The 22,738-nt window shown below is 41.0% G+C and overlaps 1 protein-coding gene across 4 annotated transcripts in view; it reads left to right on the forward strand.

The window, feature by feature from the left end:
* Window positions 1-942: 942 nt before the first annotated feature.
* The window catches only part of LOC118656789 (leucyl and cystinyl aminopeptidase), a 96,751-nt gene continuing 74,955 nt past the window's right edge, over window positions 943-22,738 (forward strand). For 2 of the 4 annotated variants that reach the window (XM_036310435.1, XM_036310438.1), the window contains exon 1: window positions 1,987-2,135. In XM_036310435.1, coding sequence (XP_036166328.1) covers window positions 2,117-2,135 — 19 coding nt within the window. In that variant the 5' untranslated portion in view covers window positions 1,987-2,116. The other 2 variants (XM_036310437.1, XM_036310436.1) reach the window with 2 other exon arrangements.

The raw sequence follows: 22,738 nt of genomic DNA on the forward strand, positions 1-22,738 counted from the left end.
GGGGGTTGGGGGAAGCCTAAGGTCTGAGAAGATCTTTAACAGCGGGGAGAGAGCAGCTTTGAGGTGTCATTTGATGAAGACACCTTCCCTGTCCTGATCACAAACACATCGTTCAATATAGACATGTTCTCTGGGAGGGCGTTCCACATTGCAAGTGAACTAGAACTCTAAATACCGTTGCATCCACTCCCATATCAATTCGAAAATTATTTATTGCACTTATCTGGGAATACAACCCTTATACAGATAATGACCCTATCTGTTTCATGCTGCTTCAGTTCTTGAGAGGGAGGTTGATAATAATAACGCAACAAACAAAAACACTGTTTTACGGAGTAATGAGTGCTCTAAGAAAACTAGGCAGTAGACCATGTTTCTGCTTAATTTCGATTGAGTGTGGTCAGGGAAAAGCTCTCTGCAGAGGTGACATTTGAGGTGAGACCTAAATGACCAGCAGAGTACCAGGCAAGAACAGTTCTTGCACGAGGAACATGCTGATGGAAGTTGGCTACTTCCAGGAACTGCAAGCAATCCTTTGTGGCCAGAGCAGCGAGCACGTGTAGGAGAGATGAGGTCCCAGAGCTAAAGAGTTTCGCTTTTATTCTAAGCGCAATGGTTAGCCATTGGAGGTTTTAAAGTGGAGTGGAAAGCGCATGAGTGGATACAACTGACATGTCATAGGCAATATTGCACTTCGATTTTTTTTTTTACTTCTTTGACATCTAATTTCTAATTCCCGTGCGGGGCCAGGAACAGCCGGCCGCCCGTGTACCAGGCTGGCTGCGCTCCCGCCGGCGTGTGTGCAGCCCCGTCCTGCGCCCCGCGGCTGACAGCCTGGGCGCAGCCGGTGACAGTTGGCAGGCGCCGTGAGGCTCCGCCGAAGCCAAGCTGCTGCAGGGGCTGGGGATGCGGAAGAGGAGGGAGAGGAGGTGGTGGCAGCGTCTGGAAAGGCCGAGGCCTCCACCGCGAGAGTGGCGGCGATGCGCATCTCGACCCAGGGATGAGGGAGCCGCCCCGACGAGCCTCGCCGGGGCTCCCGGGGCCCCCACTTGCTCCATCCCCAAGACTTGCCAGGTCTGCCCGGATTTGACATCGGAAACAATGGTATCGAGGGGCTGGAGGCAAAAGCGCAAGTGCCGGGGGCAGGGGTGACGAAGGGAGCTTCCGCTGCTCGGTCTAGCTCCGCCCGGCCCGGCGACGGCACCCCCGGAGCCGCAGGTGTTGATCTGGGGCTCGGCTCCCACAGGCCTCCTGCCCACATCCTGCGGCGACCGCAGGCCTGGAGCCTCCAGCGCCGGGTTTTGTGACTCGCCGGCCTGTAGGGGCCGCTCCCGAACCTCAGCCGGAGGGCTGGATCCCAGGGGTCCCCGCCCCCCCCCCACCCGCCCCGTCTCCGGGTCCAGCCTCTGGGGACTTCTCCGCGGGGGACGGGCAGCCGGGCTGGGACGGCCCGAGCGCCTGCTCCTCGGAGCCCTCCCCTCCTGGGGCCGCTATGCCTTTCAGACCTGGGCGCCTCGAGCGAGGCCTCCCCACCACCATCGAATCAGCTAGCGACCCCTCACTCTCCCCCCCACCCCCCATCTTATGCTCAGCGGGGCAGTAATTCCGGTCTCGGGGTCTCCCGCGTTTGTTTGGAGTCTGCTGCGGGAATGTCCGCCTCACGAGCGATGCCCGCGTTTTCCCGCCGCAGGGCCGGGTTCCCGGCGCCCAGGACCGCGCAGCGCGGACGCAGGAGGCCTGCACGTTTGCTGAGCGATTGACTGCAGTTTCAGCCCGGGGGGGGGGGGGGGCTGCCTCCTGGCGGGCGTGGCTGCACCCCGGCCCCTGCAACCGCCCGGGCCCTAGCCCTCCGCACCCCCCCGCCCCCCGGATTTGGCTGCGGGCTGCCCGAGCCTTTCCCTCCCGCCCCACCCCCACCTCGCCCCTCCCCCGCCTGCTCGCCAGCTCTCGCAAAAACCCGGAGCGGCGGAGCCCCGAACGGACGGGCGCCGCCCCTCGCCGCCTCTCCGCACTGGCCCCGGGCCGCGCTGGGCATGCTCAGTCGGCAGGGCCGCCTCAGCTCTCGGAGTAGGAAGCTGGGGCGCTCGGGCTGCGAGGAGCCGGGCCAGGGGGGAAGATGGAGCCCTTCACCGGTGGTGAGTGGGCGGAAGAGGGGCGGGGGCCCGAGCTCTCGGGGACCCGGAGGATCGGGGGCCGTCGGAGCCCGAGGGGTCGGCGTGCGGTCGCCCGGCCGCGGGTTTTCTGCGAGGGTTTGGGGGCGGGGAGATGGGTCTGGGGGAGGCGGCTGGAGGCTGGGGGGCGGGGATCGGGCAGCGGCCGGCGCGGGGTTGGGGGCTGGCGTGAAGGTCGCCGCCGCCGCCTGCCCCAGCCCGAGGCGCGGGGAGTGAGCGGGCGGCCCGCCTCGATTCTCCGCTGCGCGGCCAGGTGGGCGAGAGGCAAAGTTTGGGCTGCTGTTCGCGGAGGAGGGGGCCGCGGGAAAGTTGGCAGCTCGGGTGCGCCCCGGAGAAGGCGGTGTCCGCCGCGGCCCCTGCGGAGCCCAACTTGTGCGCGCACCGGGAGCTGTCCCCCTGCCCTTCAGCGAGTGGCCGGCGTGACTTTTCCCGATCGGACGGGTGGGGGCGGGGAGCTGCCGGTTAATTGCGTGGAAGGAAGGGAAACTCGGAGGAGGCGTGCTGATCACTGGCCCCGCTCGGTGCCCCGGAGGTGCCTGCCCGCGTGGTTACCCTCCCGCCGGCGGCCGGGCACCGCGCAGGGTGCTCAGGCTCCCTTTTCAGGCTCCGGATCGCAGATTTCCCGATGAAGGGTCCTTAACACCGAGGGCCCGTCAGCGCGACATCGCTGTGACTTCCGAGGGGGGAGTCAGAGGGGGGCCTGCAGGATGCCTTACGGGCTGCCACGGCCCTCCCCTGACGGGAGGGAGAGAATAAACCCCACCCCAATGTAGAGGATGGCTTTTGTGTGGAACACAAGTGCCAGAGTCACAATGGAAGGGTGAGATGGCTAACCTTTCTGCGACGTTGAGTATATGGATTCTATTTGGGGATAGAAAGTAGGAAAACTGCCAGTAAGGGATAATTTACTCTTAAGTTAGAGAAAATTCATTCTCTAGTTGACCTGTGTCTTCCTGCCGTGGTGGATGACTTCAGGTAGATGGTTTGTCATATTATTAGAAGCCCGAGTCTACCCCTGTTGGGGTGGGTCGTTTGTCACCCAAAAGACAGACATGGTTCACTAAATCTCCCAACCCTCACCCTGACTTAGTTGTATGTTGGGATTCATTCACGGGCGGGCCTGCGAACTACTTAATGGTCTTCTCCCTGTCCCTAGTTCAGGATGCTTTATTCTGCTGTCATCTTTCTGTCTGTCCTGTTGAATCAGGCTTAACGATGACCACTTTAATTCTGAATCTTCTCATTCAGGTTCGATTTGTACTCATGAAGGCTCTAAGAAGAGTCTAAGAAAGTTACTAAAGCAATTAAGATTTGAACAGAAAGGGGCCTTAAAGATCATCTAAGTACTTTGGGTTAAATATGTTTAATATAAATCATTAAATCCTTTCAAATGAGTATTTCAAGGCCTTCGTTCTAGTTGAATGCTTGGAGCGTCCATCTTTGTAGCATTTTGAATGTGAAATTTCATTTAACGAAAAAAAAATCCCCACAAGGCTAAGTCATCATTTGGTCAAGATCATTGCTAGCTGATTGCGTGAATCTGTGTCTACAGAAATAAAGTACATTTTCAAGTCTTAAAAATTGGGGCCTTTTCTCCCCTCTTAGAACAGGCTCCCCTACATACGAATATTTACGAATTGCCACATTTGGGAAGGAAGTGGAAAAGTCTTAAAAAAGAAACAATCCTTCAACTTTCATGTGAAAAATTGGATTTCTGATCCTTTCCCCTCAGATTTTGAAAGTCTGTGTTGGAGATAGTTTGGCAATGCATCATTTTACTTAATGTTTTAATCACTCCTTGGAGCCTTATCTAGCATTCTTTAACAAGGAGAATAGAAACTACGATGTCTAAAGTCAACATGAAATTAGCTTTTTAGGTTTAAGGTGGACTGTTTTTTTATTTCAGGACTTTTGAAGGATAGCTGTAGAATTTTCTAGTGTCTTCAAACAGGACATCTTTATACTTAATCCTTTTGAGTACAAAGCATACGTTCATTTAATTCTTCTGCCATAGACCTGGGCGTTCTGATACAGAGTATTTCAGTATCCATAGAATTTATGATTGCAGGAATTATTAAGCTTGGTATTAACTCTTGTTGCAAATTCATGCTCTTTTAATAAAACCGTCACCACTTACACTTTCTCATTGATCCCGGTAGATGGAAAGAATCGTGAGAGCTTAACAAAGACAGTTTTAGTAATTCAGGACAACATATCCTTCAGTTAAAATCTTGTCAATGGTTTCACCACCCTCTGACCTATAAATCTGTAAAGGAGGCAAGTTTAGTTTCTGTTTTGTCATTCTGGCTTTCAGTACTCATCTATTCCAGTAGGGGCTGCTGTATTTTCCCTGTTAAAACTTGCTGCTGGTATGGTTCATTTTTCTTGATCCCTGCTCTCTGCCTGCTGCTGATCATGTGAACATCCTATGTTAACCTGTCTAGGTAAGACTGCTGGAACCCATTTAATATGCACATCTCCAGAAAAGACTTATACAGAGGGACCTTAGTGCCAGGCATTCCCATTTGGCTCAGGTCTTGCCCTTGGGAGGAACTACTGACTCTTATGCCAAAGACTGGATATCCATTCTGGCTTTGGATCTTTGGTGACTTTTTTTTGTGGGAAGAGAGATGTGCTAGACCAACACTCAAGATTGTTTTAACAGTAATTATTATGTCCTGTTAGGCAGGTAGAAGTGAAACTACTAGGAAGTAGTGATTTATATTTTACCATAACAAACAAACAAAAGTGAAGTGATAGGGCAAGTAGTTACTTGATGACTATCCAACTTTATTTGTCCTCATGTGCTTGTAGGGTTGGGGTATTTCAGGGTAACTTAAATTCTTGTTAAAGTAATGTAAATGCCGGGATTAAACCCCAGAATCTGATTGAGGAGGTCTGAGGTGTTGGGCCTAGGAAGCTGTGACTTCATTTTGAGGATGTTAGAAGTATTCACCAGAAGGGAGCAAATTCAGAATTTGGAGGCATATTGACAGAGAAGGACTTCTTGGCCTGCATGTGCCGTGTGTGTGTGTGTGTGTGTGTGTGTGTGTGTGTGTGTGTGTGTTTTCCCCCCTGTGCTTTCTAAGCCTGAAGGAAATCTAGAGGATAAAAAAGCATTGATATTTTGAAGCCCCAGAACTGAAAACATAACAGTTTGTCATTTTTTTCATATGAACGAAGCCCCCAGAAATCACTGTCATACTACCAGTATAACCTGGCACATAATCAAACAGGGAGACTTTCCTGTCTTACAAAATTATTTTTGTTGTGCTTTTTTTAAATTACAGCCCAATTGGAAGTATTTCCCAACTTCCAAAATGAGAAGTCTGTACAAGTTAGATATTCATGGATTGTAAGGCAGTATAAAATTGTGATTTCATCTTTTCATGTTATAAATAATAATTGTCCTATGGTATACATTTTAAAACATTTTTAGCATCATCTATCAAAAATGTGAACTTACCACATTTTGTTTATATATTTTTTCCTTTTTTTCTATGATAAATTACCACATTGAGAGAAAACCCTTAAGAAATGGAAAATCTGAGTGTTTTTAGTCTGTGATGGAATATAAGTTAAATTCTGTTTTTAATCTACCTGTCTTAAGTTTTTATTTTAGTAAAGGGAAATAGGAGCTATTTAGGAATTGCATGTTAACATCATTTAATAGTCTGGGGTTGAGGTTGTAACAACCTCCAAAACAAGAGTGTCTTGTGACAAGATAACATATTTTAGATGCAATTAAAACCAATGATTATCATTTATCTGTAGATGATCCTTGAGAACTCAGCCTGAAAGCTATATAACCAGTAAGATTGGTTATGAAGAAATCATCATATAGAAAATAAGCAAGGGGTGATTTCCTTCTCAGTAATTCAGTCAGATGCCATTTTTCGAAAGCCCATTCATTATAAGTAGATTTTCTGTTAGGCACAGTTTTAAAAACCCCACAAACCTGTCAATAGATAATGCAAACCTAAATGAGAGAAACGAAATGGAAGAATATAATTTTGTTTTCATGCTAATATAAAAATACAGAAGTAAAGAAGCAATAAAACTTCAAGAAAGTTTTCTAACTATGAAATAAATGTACAGAGTTGTCTTTATAACCTGTTCATATAACATCTATCACCAGTAATTTCACATTTCTACTGTGAATACTCCTGTTAGAAAACAGTAGCATTTTGACCCTTTCCATGAAAGTGTTAGGAAATCCCAGAAGTTGGGATGGAGCTAGGTTTGACCCCTGGTTCGTGGTAGTGGACATGAGGACGGACGGCAGTGCAACCGTATTCTGTAAATTTGTTACCCAATGTCTTGAAAACTGCAGGAGGTTGGAGGTGACAATAATACTACTAAGCCTTTCCATAATACTAGGGGGACACCGAGAAAAAGTCTTTTTTTTTTTTTTTTACATTTGAATCCATGGATATGCATATAGCCTGATACATAATACAGATAAATGATAATTTGAATGTTCACAAAAAACAGGATTGGGAATGGAGGGAAATTTAGGAGCCCTTTTGATGGTACAGTTCCTTGTATATCTACCTAATGGCCTTTGCAGAGAAGGCTGCTCATTGTCCTGGTGTTTCTGTACAGTGAATGTGACAATAAGAGTTCTTGTGTCAGTGGAAGAGTGGTTAGGATTCCCCTGTAACCTGATTCATTATTGGAATCCATTTGTGATTGTCCTGGGAGTTCCTTAGGACTTCAGCTGTAAAGATCTTTTGGGAAAATTGGGACTTAAAATAATTAATGATGAAGATGAAAGCAATGTTGAGATTTAAGGTAAAGGAGGAAACTGATGGGCAGAGATTTTCAAAATGGTCATACTTTGAACTTTGCAAATCTTTTGTTCAGAAATGAGCCTGGTTTGGGGAGCATGATACTATTGTGTGAGGTTGAAAGACAGAATTAGAGTTGGAAGGGGGCAGTAGGTGGATCTGGTCAGACAAAAGAAATTGAGGGGTGAGGGAGATAAATGAGTTAGGATTGGCATTTGGAGGCCGTAGAAGGAAATAGAAAATATTTGCAATGAGTTTAAACGTACGACGTACTTCTCTTTTTCGTAGTCAGAAAAGTTATAGTCACTTGTATGGTAGGACTGTTCATTTTCATGAAAGTTTTAGATTTCAAGAAAAAAATTTAGAGGACTGTAGAGCCACTGGCCTTGTGGAACCTTCCTGATAGCAGTCATAGTTCTTTATTGCCTGGTTTTACCTCACTTTTCTATACTGATGCTTATGGTTGAACAATGAGTCAATTAACTTTTTAAAATTCCAACCTCAGCATCTAAAGCAGTCCATTTGCCAAGTAAAGAAAATTCAGGCTCCCCAGGGAGTTTGGAAACAGTGGAGAATCAAGTTCAACTGTAGAAGATCCTTTGAAGTTCTTTTCCTTTTAGAGTATTTTTCTTAATGAAGGTCTTCCTGGTCATTCCTTCCATGTATTTAAGAATGCAGTCACCAACTGGCTATCATCAATAAATCAACAAACGACAAGTGCTGGAGAGGATGTGGAGAAAAAGGAACACTCGTGCACTGCTGGTGGGAATGCAGACTGGTGCAGCCACTGTGGAAGACTACAGTTTCCTCAAAAAGTTAAAAATGGAACTCCCATTTGACCCTGTGATCCCACTTCTAGGAATATATCCCAAGAAACCAGAAACACCAATCAGAAAGGATATATGCACCCATATGTTCATAGCAGCACAACTCACAATACCTAAGATCTGGAAACAGCCTAAGTGCCCAACAGTAGATGAATGGATTAGAAAACTGTGGTACATGTACACGATGGAATACTATGCTGCTGTTAAAAAAAAAAAGGAACTCTTACCATTTGCAACGGCATGGATGGAACTGGAGAGCATTATGCTAAGTGAAATAAGCCAGTCAATGAAGGAAAAATACCACATGATCTCACTCATTCATGGATAATAAAGACCATTATAAACTTATGAACAAAAATAGATACAGAGGCAGAGCTGCCTCAAACAGATTGTCAAACTGCAGCGGGAAGGCCGGGGAGAGTAGTGGGGCAGAAGGTAAGAGTGGGGCATGGGTAAGAGATCAACTGAAGGACTTATATGCATGTATATAAGCATAACCAATGGACATAAGACACTGGGGGGTAGGGGAGGCCAGGGAATTGTCAAGGGCGGGGGGAAAAAGGAGACATGTAATACTCTTTGTAATACTTTAAGCAATAAAACAATTTAAAAAAAAAAAAAAGAATGCAGTCACCAAAACATAACTCAAGCCACTTGTCAGGATTTCTGTAGGTTGGGGGGCTGGATGGTCCAAAGTCTTCTCCAGTCCCCCTGTGCTTTTGAGGGAGGCCAAGCCAGTGATCTGGAATGAAGGGATTGAAAGACTTCCTGATGTTTCTGTGAGGAGAACTTCATAAGCTGTGAGAACAGGAAAATGGGAAGTGCAGTGACAGAATTGTTCTCTGTGGTTGGGTGTGCTCCTTTTCTTCCTGGATCTCACAGCGATGATGACCAGGACTATGTGGCAATGTTCCCCAGACAGCTATTTTAGGTGTCATAGAGGAAGTTCTGGTGGGCAAGGAGGCCTTGGGCCATAGTATTTCTCACAGCTGAAACTATTATTTATTTTTCCCCCCCTATATTCGTATTTCTTTATTTATTATTTTTTAAATTGTTTTATTGCTTAAAGTATTACAAAGAGTATTATATATGTCTCCTTTTTTCCCCTCCCCTTGACCTTCCCCTAGCCTCCCATATCCCCCAGTGTCTTGTGTCCATTGGTTATGCTTATATGCATGCATACAAGTCCTTTGGTTGATCTCTTACCCACCCCCCTGAAACTTGTTATTTTTTTTAAAATATATTTTTATTGATTTCAGAGAGGAAGGGAGAGGGAGAGATAGATAGAAACATCAATGATGAGAGAGAATCATTGATTGGCTGCCTCCTGCACGTCCCCTACTGGGGATCCAGCCGGCAACACAGGTATGTGCCCTTGACCTTTCAGTTCATAGGCCGATGCTCTATCCACTGAGCCAAACCGGCTAGGGCAACTGTTATTTTTATAAGATTTAAAACAGTTGTTAGAATATTCATTAACTCAACAGCATTGTATCATCTCAAGATTCTCTTTAGAGGAAAAATGCATGGAGATTAGTGGGAGTGATTGAGTAGAGTAAATGTTTTAAAAGATCTTTCTTTAAGTTGGTTTTGGTCATGTGATTTGAAAATAGAAAGTAGTGTAGTACTTGTCTAGTTTCTTCTTCTCCTATAATTGTTGAAAGGGCCTCAATGGTTTAGTAAGAGAGGCTGCTGTGGACCTTGGGGCTTGATGGGAGAAACTAGTGTGTCTTAGGTTTATCAAGATTATGTCCATGAGTTAGGGATGGTTCCCCCTTATATGTATTAGCAGTAGTTTTTCTGCTTTCAAAACTAAATTCTAATTACTAACTCTTTGGGCCACTGGCATTGTCCTTGGCAGTATCTAGATTGGGTGGCTAGATTAAGAAAACAACTCAGAGCATTGGGTATTGGGTGTTAAGGGGAATAAGCAATGCATTGCTCTTTAAAACAACCTCACTGCCATCTGCATCAATACAAGCTCCAGTTGGAGGAAGCACACAGAGAAATGACTGAATGTAGAAAAGAGGGTCTAGTCTGAAGTGGGGTTTAGATAATAAATATAGCGTGTTGAGTTAGATAGAAATAAGCACACATTCACTAAAGTGTAGCTACCTTTGTTCGAGTGTAGTTATTTGTTGCAGTTGGGTACATAGTTCTGTTTTAATTAATTGCCAATTTGGGAAATGCCGTAAAGCAGTGGTTCTCAACCTTGGCTGCACATTAGGATCACCTGGGAATCTTTTTAAAATCCTGATTTCTGGGCCTCTGGAGTTTAACAAGATTCCCGGGTGATTCTAATGTGCAGCCAAGGTTGAGAACCACTGCTGAAGAGAGGAAGATTGGAAGAAATCATGCATAGAAACTTTTCTTGACAGATAGTCGAATGACAGTGGTGATTGGTAGAAAAAAATGTGGTTATAGTCCTAGACTTTTGGATAATCATCACTATTTTTTTAATTGGGTTTATGATAAACTGACCCTTAGTAAGTTGTAAATTGATGGCAAAGTTTTTGCTATAGAGATTTAATACTATCATTTACTTGTGTTTTATCAGTTTAATGAGATCAAGTCTAACAAATATAGTCACCAATTGAAGTACTTTCTAACTCATAGCATTCTGTATACATTGAAGGGTTCTTATAAATGTCTTTCAATGATATACATTCTCTACTAAATCACTTATAGGTATTCATTAAACCTAATGCCATTTTCATTTTAAATAAGGTATTACAGTAGATTGAGATTATTTTGAAACTATATCCAGATAGTGGATGGGATTAAAAATAAACTTTTTAACTAGTTCTTTAAAAGGTATTTGCCTGCGAGATTAGTGAGCATAAATATTTAGGCATCATTGACAATTGCAATTGCTTTTTTTTAAAAAATATTTTTTTATTGATTTTTTACAGAGAGGGATAGAGAGTTAGAAACATTGATGAGAGAGAAACATCGATCAGCTGCCCCCTGCACACTCCCCACTGGGGATGTGCCTGCAACCAAGGTACATGCCCTTGACCGGAATCAAATCCGGGACCCTTGAGTCCGCAGGCCGACGCTCTATCCACTGAGCCAAACCGGTCAGGGCTCAATTGCTTTTTATAGCTAAATTTTTCTAAGCGGTACCATCAGGATTGTCAAGGACTATGGGACCTATGTTATGAAGATTTTTAAAAATATTATATATTTTTTTTCTGTGGAATCTATAATGGTTTTGAATGCCGACTGTAGAAATAAATGGTTGTTATTAGAACTTTGTCCATTGTTGTAAATTTTATTCTTCTTTTGATTCTATATTAATTCGATTGTGGATAACAACCAGAGAAAAGAAATACAGAAGTATGTATTTATTGGGATATATTGTACAAAAATTTTTTTTGAAAAGGAATGCCTTGGGCTCAGTTCTGTTTTATTGAAATCAGATAATAATGGGGTTTAAGTCTACTTAATTCTGTTTTTTTTCTTCTTTTCCTCATTTTTGTTTTTAGTTTCTTCCTTTTTAAATCATGCTAATAGTTTTTCTTTAGCTCTTATTTTTTTATCACCACGAGTAAACATAGAACAAACCAAAATTAGTTTTCATGTCTCCTTGCTCTATTTTTCAGTTGGGGAATCAGGAGTAGGGGGTCAGAGAAAAAGCATAGAGTGAATAGTTTAGTACAAATTCTTCTTGCATAACATTTTAAACTGCCTCAATTAACAAGTATTTTTTTAATTTGTTTTTGACATGTCCCCACTTACCTCTTTTTAAAAAGAGAATAGTTTTTAAAAAGATCCCACCTTCAAATAAGTACATTAAAATACACACTAACTGTATTCTAACTTGTGCCAAACTTTGTTCTTAAAGCTGGATTAAAAATGTAAATGCAGCATGGTCTCTGTTTTTGAGGAGCTTATAGTCCAGCAAAATTCATTTTTTTAAAAGATATACGGACATACAAAATAGTGCATTCTATTAGAAAATGGCCTGGCTTCCAGAAGCACAGGTCCCATCTTCTACCACTTTCCTTAACACTTGGTTTTGTACTTTTGTTTTTTCATTTTGTAGATCTGTCATGATGATCTATCTATCTACCTATCTGTCTGTCTATCTATCTGTCTATCTCATTTTGTAAGACTAATGCATAGTGTAGCATAATAGAGAAGAGCAGTTCAGATGGCAGCATTCAAATCCTGGCTCCTCACGGACGAGCTCTGTGAGAGTTAATTAAGGATATTAGCAAGATGTTTTACTATATTTAGTTTAAAAACTAAAATATGCATGGAAACTCAAACGCTTCATGTTATTAGCTGAGGTCAAAGATACATGGTGGTTTGACATTCCAGCCATAGAGATTTTCAAAATTGGAGAACAAAGGGTATTTCTTGCATCTTGTTTACTAAAGCCTTGAGGCTAGTATAGAAGGATTCTTTCCATTTCATATTTATTAACAATTATCATGCATTTGTAACACTTTCAGGTAGGTGTTGTGTAAGAGTAGAGGAACTATTCATTTCTATATTCAATCTGATTCTGGCTTGGATGTGTTTTTCTGGTTCTTTAAGCAAATGTAATATGCAACACCTCATTATTCATACAAGTAGAACTTGTTTCAGTCTTAGATTAGGTATTAAATACATTTTGTCTGTTAGGTGGGGTTGAAGTAGTTAGGAATTTAATTCAAAAAGAGGTAGTGTTAACATGAAGATATAGAATAAGGTTACTTCATTAACTGGTACAAGGCCTGTATTTCATAGGTACCAGGGATGCAAACAAACACGTCTGTGTTTAAATTCATACCTATTTTGCTATGTTTTCTCACAGTAAGCATAATAAGTGGCTAGTTTTACTAGTGAATTTGTATTTCTGCTAGTGACTGTGACAACCTTATTTTATTATTATTATTTTTGCAGAAGGATTGTAACTTGGCAGCAGCTTTTGGCTCTGAGAATCTGTTATGAATCATGGCAATTTGCCTGCTTACCTCCACCCTGCCAGGAGTCTCCAGAACTGTTTCTTTTTTTCCCTCACAAAGATAATACTTTCAACTTCTAAAACCTATCAGGCAGTGATTTTGACCAAATAGCAAGCTGAAGAATGTAAGGAAAAATCATTCAAGTGGCTCTATGGAAGGATTGCATGGGAACAGAGTAAAGGCATTTCTCATCTTGGGCCTCATTTGTTCCTGGGAAACTTCAGGGTTAAGAACATAGTGTTTTTCCACAAGAGTAAATTATTGGAGCCCATATTTCTGCCCAAAGATGCCCAAAGAAACATAAATGGTATGTTATGAAAGCAAACGTACCAGTTGTTTAGGACTCCATTTTTAAATGGTTAAAACCACACTTTGAGTTGTGTATAAAGAATGTATATACTTATTAGCTAAAAACCATCAATTACATAAAATAAAAACACGATTCATATTTGGTTGCTACTAGAGTTGCCACCTAACATAGTGTCCCACACATATTAAATGTTCAATAAATGTTATCTGAGGCTAGTATTACTTCAGATAACTCCGAAACAAATATTTAAATAACAATTTTATTTGTTTTAAGTTAGAGGTTTTTCTCTCCCCCTCCCCCCCAAATAAAGTTGAATTTCAGTGCTCTTTTCCTTTTTCTTTAAATTTCTCAATAGCAACAGAGTAAATTCAAATCACTTTTTTGGGGCAATATTCTTATCAGTGTTCATTCAGCTTCCCTTTTTACTGAAATACATTTTGAGTGCTCTGTTTCAGACACAGCAAATGCTTAGCACTGGAAAGATAGTGCTGCATAAGAAGTGGCCTTAGTATTTGAGGGGAAGAAGATGATGGTTAATAGGAGGGAATCTCTTACTCTGAAGCATTTTCAAAATCAAAATTAAAGAATGGCTTCACATTTCCCTCCTTTATTCATAGCTAGAGAGCTGCTGTGCAGTTGAGTCTAATATGGTGCTGTTAAATCAATTTCTCTCTGGCAGTGTGTAGGGCCTTCTGCTGACCTGCTATTGGGGAACTTTTGCCCTTCTTTAGCCAAAAACAATTCCCAAGCCAGTTAGATTCAACTTTTAAAAGGGAATTTCCTAATATTCCAGAATTGATAAGGCATACATTGGTCATACATAAGCATTTGTGTGACCTTATGGAAAGAATAAAGGAGGTGAACTTACATCATTGCTGTCAATTAGGCAAAACCATTGAGAGGCAAGATTCTCTATTAGTTGATATAACACAATAACTAATGGTATGAATTAGTTACAATATGAGCTGGAATATGAAAGCATGAAACTAACCAAATGGGAAAATGTAGATGTTTCTGTTCTAATGTTAATGAAAGAATAAAAATTAAATGGCATTTGGAGAAGAACAAAACCAATACAACTCTTTAGTGGCCATGTAACGTAAATTATGGTGTGTGAACTGTGAAGATATTAATTCAATATTTTCCCCCTTAAACAAACAAACAAACCCTCCATTTTCCCTTCCTCTCACTCAGTATATATATGAAGTACTTATATGGAAACAGAATATAGGCAGTGTATTAGTCAACTCAGGCTGTCGTAACATAATACCAACAGACTGAGTTGGGTAGCTTAAACGACAGTAATTTTATTTCTTTACAGTTGTGGTTTGGAGGTTAGGTGTTCAAGATCAAGGTGCTGGGCATGGTTGGTTTCTGATGACTCTCTTCCTAGCTTGCAGATGTCCACCTTCTTGCTCTGTCCTCACATGCCTTTCCTCTGCGCTTGCAGAGAGAGCTATGGTGTCTCAGATGCCTCTTGTAAGAACATCAGTCCTATCAACCTCATCCTTATAACCTCATTTAACTGTAATTATGTCCTTAAAGGCCCTTATCTCCAAATAGAGTCACATTGGGGGCTAGTGCTTCAACATAAGAATTTTTGGAGGGGGTGGGGCAGTGGGGCTCAGTGCAATCCATAACAGGCAGCTTTCTTTATGGATAATTTGCTTACCTTTAGGTAAAGATTATGTTTTTCCATAGGAAAAAAATTTTGGAGTCTACATTCCTGCCTGAGGATGCTCAAAGGAGCATATATTGTTAATTTAACTTCAATGATTTATTTTTGGACCCAGAAATCCAGGATGATCCCAAACCCCTTGTCTCTTCCTGCCCTACTAGAGAGTGATTTAAACCTCCTATATTTATTTTCCTTTATGTATTTATACTGTTTCAAACAATATACTGAAACTTCCATTCTTAAATCAAGATGTCTGGAGAGTTTGGGAATTTTTTCTTTATATTTGAAGGCAAAATTATGCTTCTCAAACTTTTTGGTCTCAGAATGCCTTTTATACTCTTAAAATTATTGTGGACCCTTAAAAGTTTTTGTTTATATGAGTTCTATTTCTAGATCTTGGCTGTGTTAGAAGTTAACACTGAAATAACTTTTAGAATATTAGTTTATTACATAACAATAAAAAACTTTTACATGTTAACATAAATAATATTTTAATGAAAAGTAACTTTTCCAAAACACTTAATGAAAGCATTGTTTTATATTGTTGCAAATCTCTTCAATGTCTGGCCTAATAAAAGACAACTAGATTTTCAGATTTGTCTCTGCATTCATTCAGTCTGTTATAGCACATGTCATGTATCTATGGAAAACTGCACTATATACTCATGAGAGAATGAAAATGAAGATGTCAAATAACCTCTAATTATGAAAATAGTTTTGACCTTGAAGACCCGATGAAAGAGTATACCATACCCATACCACATCTTGAGAACTGTTCATTTAAACATTTAATCCTCCTTTTACAGGGACTGGAGAGGAATACCTTAGGAATCCTCAGCAGGTAGAAAGTGGAGCTGTTGGAATTGGGCAGCAGGTTTCTTAAGATAGATCTAGGTCACATGAGAAGGAAATGTTCTAGTCAGGCAGATCTGACAAACCACGTATCAGGTGCCTTGGTTGTATGAGGATTCTACAGTTATTTATTTCAGCCCTGGGTAGTTTTAAACTAGAGAGGACACAAAATTTTAAAAAGTGATTTAATTACCTTGAAAAAAGAATTGAGTTTTATCTATTTTATGTTTAAACCTGAAGAGTTTTCAATCTGCTGCCCCTCTTTCTCAAACCCCCTTCTTCCAACATTCATATAATATGGATACATCATTTAACTTCTCAGCCCTTTAGTGATTTCTTAGACTTATTTTAATGAATTCAAGGCCTACATGGTTAAATTCAATTATGTTTTTTACAACTTATTCTGATCTATGGAGTCCAGAATGATATAAAACCCTCTGTCCCATATCTGTACTACCTGCCATAGAGGGATCTAAACCTTTAAGAGAACTAGAATCAACCCCCCTTTTTTTTCTAGTTCCATGAATAACTAGTATTTATCTACTTAAAACTATCTTCCCCTTGAAAAATGTCTGTAGCCCCTTGTTCATATTAGCATTATTTGTAACTAGAGGCCCAGTGCATGAAATTCGTGCATGGATAGGGCCCCTAAGCCTGGCCGGCAATCAGGGCCAATCAGGACTTTCCAGCTGCCAGCTGGGGTCTCCCTTCCCCAGCTGGGGCCTTCCTTCGTTCCACGCCATGCCCTGGTGGTCAGCATGTGTCATAACGAGTGGTCGAATTTCCGGTCTCCCAGTCAAACTCATGAGGGGACACTTTGCATATTAACCTTTTATATATATATAGATAGCCAAGACATGGAAACAACCTAAGTGTTCATGTTGCAATAACATAAATGGACCTTGGAGTCATTATGCTAAGTGAAATAAGTCAGAGAAAGGCAAATACTGTATTTGTCTTGCACTTGGAATCTAAAAAGAAAAATAACACTGAAACCCCCAAAACATGCCAAACACATAGATAAAGAGAACAGATTTGTGGTTATCGGAGGCAAGGTGTGGGGAGAGGGGCAATTGGAGGAATGTGGTCAAAGGGTATAAACTTCCAGTTGCAAGATAAATAAGTACTAGGGATGAAATGTATGACATGATGACTGTAGTTAATACTGCTGTATGATATGTGGGAAAGTTGTTTTAGAGTAGATCATAAGAGTTCTCATCACAAGGAACATTTTTTTTCTTTTTACTGTGTCTGTGTGAGATGATGGATGTTAACTAAGCCTATTGTGGTAATCACTTTATCAAACCATCATGCTGTATACCTTAAACTTATATAGTGATGTAGGTCAGTTATAAGTTCAGCCAACTGAACTCATGTTCTATAAAAGTAGGTCACATACCCAACCATCCTAATGCATACATTTAAAGTACTTTGAAATACTAACATTATAAAGAATTAGTTCTTTTTTTTTTTTTTTCTTTTCTTTTTTTCTTTTTTTTTTTTTAAATTAAATCTTTATTGTTCAGATTATTACATTTGTTCCTCTTTTTTTTCCCCCCATAACTCCCCTCCTCCCAGTTCCCGCCCCACCCTCCGCCCTCACTCCCCACCCACTGTCCTCATCCATAGGTGCACGATTTTTGTCCAGTCTCTTCCCGCATCTCCCACACCCCTTTCCCCCCCAGGAATAGTCAGTCCATTCCCTTTCTATGTCCCTGATTCTATTATAATCAACAGTTCATTCTGTTCATCAGATTATTTATTCACTTGATTCTTAGATTCACTTGTTGATAGATGCATATTTGTTGTTCATAATTTGTATCTTTACCTTTTTCTTCCTCTTCCTCTTCTTAAAGGATACCTTTCAGCATTTCATATAATCCTGGTTTGGTGGTGATGAACTCCTTTAGCTTTTCCTTATCTGTGAAGCTCTTTATCTGACCTTCAATTCTGAATGATAGCTTTGCTGGATAAAGTAATCTTGGTTGTAGGTTCTTGGTATTCATCACTTTGAATATTTCTTGCCACTTCCTTCTGGCCTGCAAAGTTTCTGTTGAGAAATCAGCTGACAGTCGTATGGGTATTCCCTTGTAGGTAACTGAGTTTCTTTCTCTTGCTGTTTTTAAGATTCTCTCTTTATCTTTTGCTCTTGGCATTTTAATGATGATGTGTCTTGGTGTGGTCCTCTTTGGATTCCTTTTGTTTGGGGTTCTCCGCGCTTCTTGGACCTGTAAGTCCATTTCTTTCACCAGGTGGGGGAAGTTTTCTGTCATTATTTCTTCAAATAGGTTTTCAATATCTTGCTCTCTCTCATCTTCTGGCACCCCTATAATTCTGATGTTGGTACGCTTGAAGCTGTCCCAGAGGCTCCTTACACTATCCTCGCATTTTTGGATTCTTTTTTCATTTTGCTTTTCCGGTTGGGTGTTTTTTGCTTCCTCGCATTTCAAATCATTGACTTGATTCTTGCGCTCCTCTGGTCTGCTGTCGGGAGTCTGTATAATATTCGTTATTTCAGTCCGTGTATGCTTAATTTCTAGTTGGTTCCCCAATATAAGATCGAGGGTCTTATTAGTTTTCTTGTAGATCTCATTAAGTTTATCGGCGGCTTCTAAACAGTTCTTGAGAGACCTTAAAAGTGTGGTTCTGAACTCTATATCTTCCATTGACAATTTTGTCCTGTTTCTTTGTCTCCGCATTTTGTTATGCTTCCTTGGTGCACCCCCTAGTGGTCTTTGTTCGCAGTCTTATAGTTAAATCTTGATTGTTGTAGCTAATTCCAGGGAGGGTTTGACCTCCAGGCCAAGTGGCTATGAGAATCAGCTGTATCAGCAGTGAGAGAACTTCTGTCCTCTAGGGAGGTGCTAATCTAGCCTTTGCCTGAGGCTATCCGGCAAATGCCTGTGTGCAGGGCTTGGGCGGGGCGGGTCGCACAGGATCAACAGGGTGGGCCGGAGAGAGCAGTTATGGCGGCTCTCAGTCCTATCCCCAGGGGCTCTGCCTCTCTGAGTCCCAGCACCCGCTGCAAAGCTCAGAGAGAAAGTTGCACTCGCTCTGACCGAAGCCAGACAGTCCCGCTTCTCCCGTTTGAGTCTGGGTCCCTAAAGACTCTCCCGGATCTGGAGCTCAGATTCTGCGACTCCCTCCCGATTGAAAACGCCAACCGCGCCCTCCGCCGCCAGCCCGCTCCGCGCACTCCGCACCTCAGAATTTGACTTCAGCACTGCGCCTCCTCTGAGTGTCCGTATGCGTTTCTCTTTCCTCCTAGTTGTAGGACTTCCACTCAGCCAGCGTTCCGGTGGTTCTGGGTGATGTCCCTTCCGTTTTTTGGTTTCACTTTTGAAGTAGTTGTTCAAAGCAGCAAACTCCGGCGTTAACCTATGCCGCCATCTTGGTTCTCCAGAATTAGTTCTTTACTCGGTTGGTGTTCATAGTAAGTGCCAGGAATATTTTTAAACAAGACCATTTATGGTTCCTTTGTGTGAGTGAACAAAAAGTAATTATGGAACAAAGGCCTGGAGTCTGGCATGTGAATGTACAGTAATTGTTCAAATGAATAAGCCTCTCAAATTGGCCTTTGTCTAATTAAAATTAGTGTTGCATATTCCTGATTTTGTGTTACATTTTTTAAACTTAAAGTCAAAGCAAAACAAAAAAAACTACAATTTATCCCTGCCTCTGTCCCTAGGCAACCATTGACCTGCTTTCTGTCACTATAGATTAATTTATGTTTTCTAGAATTCTATAAGTGGAATTATATAGATTTTATGTAAGTAGAATAATATACTATCTTTTTGGCCTGGTATTTTTTGATCAGCATAATAATTTTGAGATTTGTCCAGGTAATATCAATATTTACTATTTTTCTTTTTGCTTTTTTTTAAATTGCTGAATAGTATTCCATTATGTGTATATACCATAATTTATTTACCCATTCACCTCTTAATGGAAATTTGTTTGGGGGTTATTATATAAGTAAAGCTGTTCTGAACATTAATATACAAGTCTTTGTGTAGACATTAGTTTTTGTTTCTCTTGGTTAAAGTCTAGGAGTTGATTAGTTGGGTCATCTGGTAGCTGTATGTTTTAACTTTCAGAAACTGCCAAGTTTTTCAAATTGATTTTACCATTTCACATTCCCATCAGCACCATAAGGCAGTACTTCTGCACATCCTTACCAAGACTTGGTATGATTAATCTTTTTAATTTTAGCCAACCTAGTGGGTTTGTAATAGTAGCTCATCCAGTTTTAATTTGCATTTCCCTAAGAACTACTAATGTTGAGTATCTTTTCATGTTTTGTTTGTTTGTTTTTTGCCATTAGTTAATCTTCTTTTGTGAAGTAGCTATTCAAACTTTTTGCCCATACACTGAGTTGTAAGAGTTCCTTATGCATTCTGGATTCAATTTTACCCAAAGATATAAATATATTTGTGTAATGTAAAACATGTGTATTACACAAACACATATAGTTATATATATGTCATCTATATATATTAAAGGCTAAGCGACCATCCGACCGTCTGACCGGTAGCTGTGATGTGCAATGACCACCAGGGGGCAGATGCTCAACACAGGAGCTGCTGAGCTGCAGTGACTTGGCAGCAGCAGTTCTCGGGTGACACACCTGGAACCAGAGAGGAGGGAATCAGATTCCAGGGTGCATCACCCGAGAACAGCCCACTCGCAATCCGGGACCCCCCAGGGGATGTCGGAGAGCTGGTTTTGGCCCCATCTCTGCAGGCCAGTCTGAGGGATCCCACCTGCCAGAGGGACCCAGCTCACTCCACAGACGACCTTCGAGCTGTGGCTGCCGGCCAGGAAGGGACGAGGGAGGTTGGCTCCAGGGCATGTCTGGCCCGACTTGCCCAGTCCCGCCCTGCTGGCCACCTTCTAATATGTTGTTGTTTTTTCTAGCTGGTTTGAGTTTTTTTTTTACTTTTTGTTTTCAGCAATTTAATTTTTTGTGTCTTGGTTTGGTTTTCTTTGGTTTATTCTTTTGTTGGGTTTGTTGAACTTCTTGAATCTGTAAATTTGTATCTTTTACTATATTTACAAAGTTTTGGACCATTGTGGTTTTTTTCATATAATTTTTCTGCCCCAATATTATTTTATATGTGCGTTAGTCTTTTTGATAATTGTCGTATAGGTCCCTGAGGCACTGTTCATTTTTTCTCATTCTTTCTTTTCTCCCTGTTATTCAATTTGAATACTTTCTATTTATCTTTAAGAAATGATTACTCTCTGATATGTGAATCATAATTAAAATTGAACATCAGTTGAACTTAGAAATCTCCTGAAAAATAGCTGTAGTGAACAGCTGCAGTGAAACTTGTTTTCAGTGAAACACTGCTTCAATGAATAAATCTAAACTAAAACTGAAAAAAAAATCACATGCATTACGATTTGCTGTTAATTTTAAGTTGTTAGTTTAAATGCATTTAAGCAAATTGGCCAAATCCTAGGGTATAGGGTGCCATTTCCTATATTAGTACTCTTATCAGCCAAGACACTGAGTTCTGTGTCGCAGCAAGTAGCAGTGTAGTTACTATTTTTCAATAATAACCATACGTTGAGACTATTCTTTGTAAGAAAATGGGAAAGTAATAAAATTTCTTAGAATATTTGCATCAAAAACATTTTAAAAATTAGCAAATAAACTTTATCATTCAGCCAGAAAACTCTAATATTAATAATTATACAGATTCTCTCATCCTAAGTGTGACATTTTACTGTACCAGGATCCAGCTAGTACTTACTATAAGGTAAAAAAGGAGACAGCAGATACTTTTTTCTCAAGAAATCAGCTATCGCACAACATGAGAAATTTCTTTAAAAATAATAATTTTTCAATTATATCTGGTCTCTGTTTTGTCCGAGATCAGGATGGAACCATGTTGCTCAGCACTGAACTGTCAGTTTGCAATGATTTTTATTCTTCTAGTTTGGTCTTACAGTCTTGAGAATTAATTTTACTATAAAATGTAAAAACTCGTTTTTTAAAAACATATTATAGCTCTCTTTGCCCCCTTTAAAGGATAAAAGATATCTAGAATAGAGTAATAACTTGTAACATAGATTTGCTATTTCAGTTGAGTGCTTGGACAATACTAGGATGTTCTACTATTTGAAGAAGACTCATTAAAAAAAAAAAATTGCCTACCACGGTGCAAGAATAAGTGACTTCTCTGAGGTTACTTAACCATTTCCTGTAAGTCTGAGAAAGTAGTTGTTTTTAAAATCACCAAACTGAATTCGGGGAGAACTAAACTTAGCTGAGTGATTCTGTGGGTAAAACCCACTCATTGTTTCATTTCCATCTTCCTGTAGAAAAGTTAAGATTTTAAAAAATCTCCTTGGTTCCAGTCACTTTTACTAACCAGCTGGATAACTTTGGACCAAAGTTAATTGTTTTATCTGTAAAACATAAAGGTGCAGTGGTTCTCAACCTTCCTAATGCTGCGACCCTTTAATACAGTTCCTCATGTTGTGGTGACCCCCAACCATAAAATTATTTTTGTTGCTACTTCATAACTGTAATTTTGCTACTGTTATGAATCGTAATGTAAATATCTGATATGCAGGATGTATTTTCATTATTGGCGACCCATAGGTTGAAAACCGCTGGAGAGGGTCTCTAGAAAAGCTGATAGTTTTCTAAAATAGCAAAAAATAAAAAATTTCAGTAAAATGGACACACACTGTGTTGTATTTGGATAATTTCATAATCTTAATGAGAAAGGGGGAAAGTCCAACTTCCTGCCCATGATGGGGTAGTAATACAGTGAATGTAACTGGTCAATATCCAGCATCACCTTTTGAATACCTACTAAGTGCCTGGCTGAGAGAGGTGTGGAAACCGCAGTGTCAGTGTCTGACACAATGTGGTAGTTGTTTTAATCTCTGAGACCATTCTAAACCTCCCTGCACCTCTTCAGTTCTGACCTACACGTGGGTCTGTGACCACCCCTCCTCTAGAGGCTGTGAAGACATGAAACATTTGCCTAGCAGGAAGGAGGGGGCCTGGTTTGACACTCCTGGGCTATTTTAAGTGATATCATATGTTATTGGAGAGTTTAGCTACTACAGTCAGAAAAATGTGGGTTTGGAACTTGGTTGTGCTATTTACTAGCAAGTTCTTTAACCTCTTACACT

This window comes from Myotis myotis, unplaced genomic scaffold, assembly GCF_014108235.1.
Source record: "Myotis myotis isolate mMyoMyo1 unplaced genomic scaffold, mMyoMyo1.p scaffold_m19_p_5, whole genome shotgun sequence".
Lineage (NCBI taxonomy): Eukaryota > Metazoa > Chordata > Mammalia > Chiroptera > Vespertilionidae > Myotis > Myotis myotis.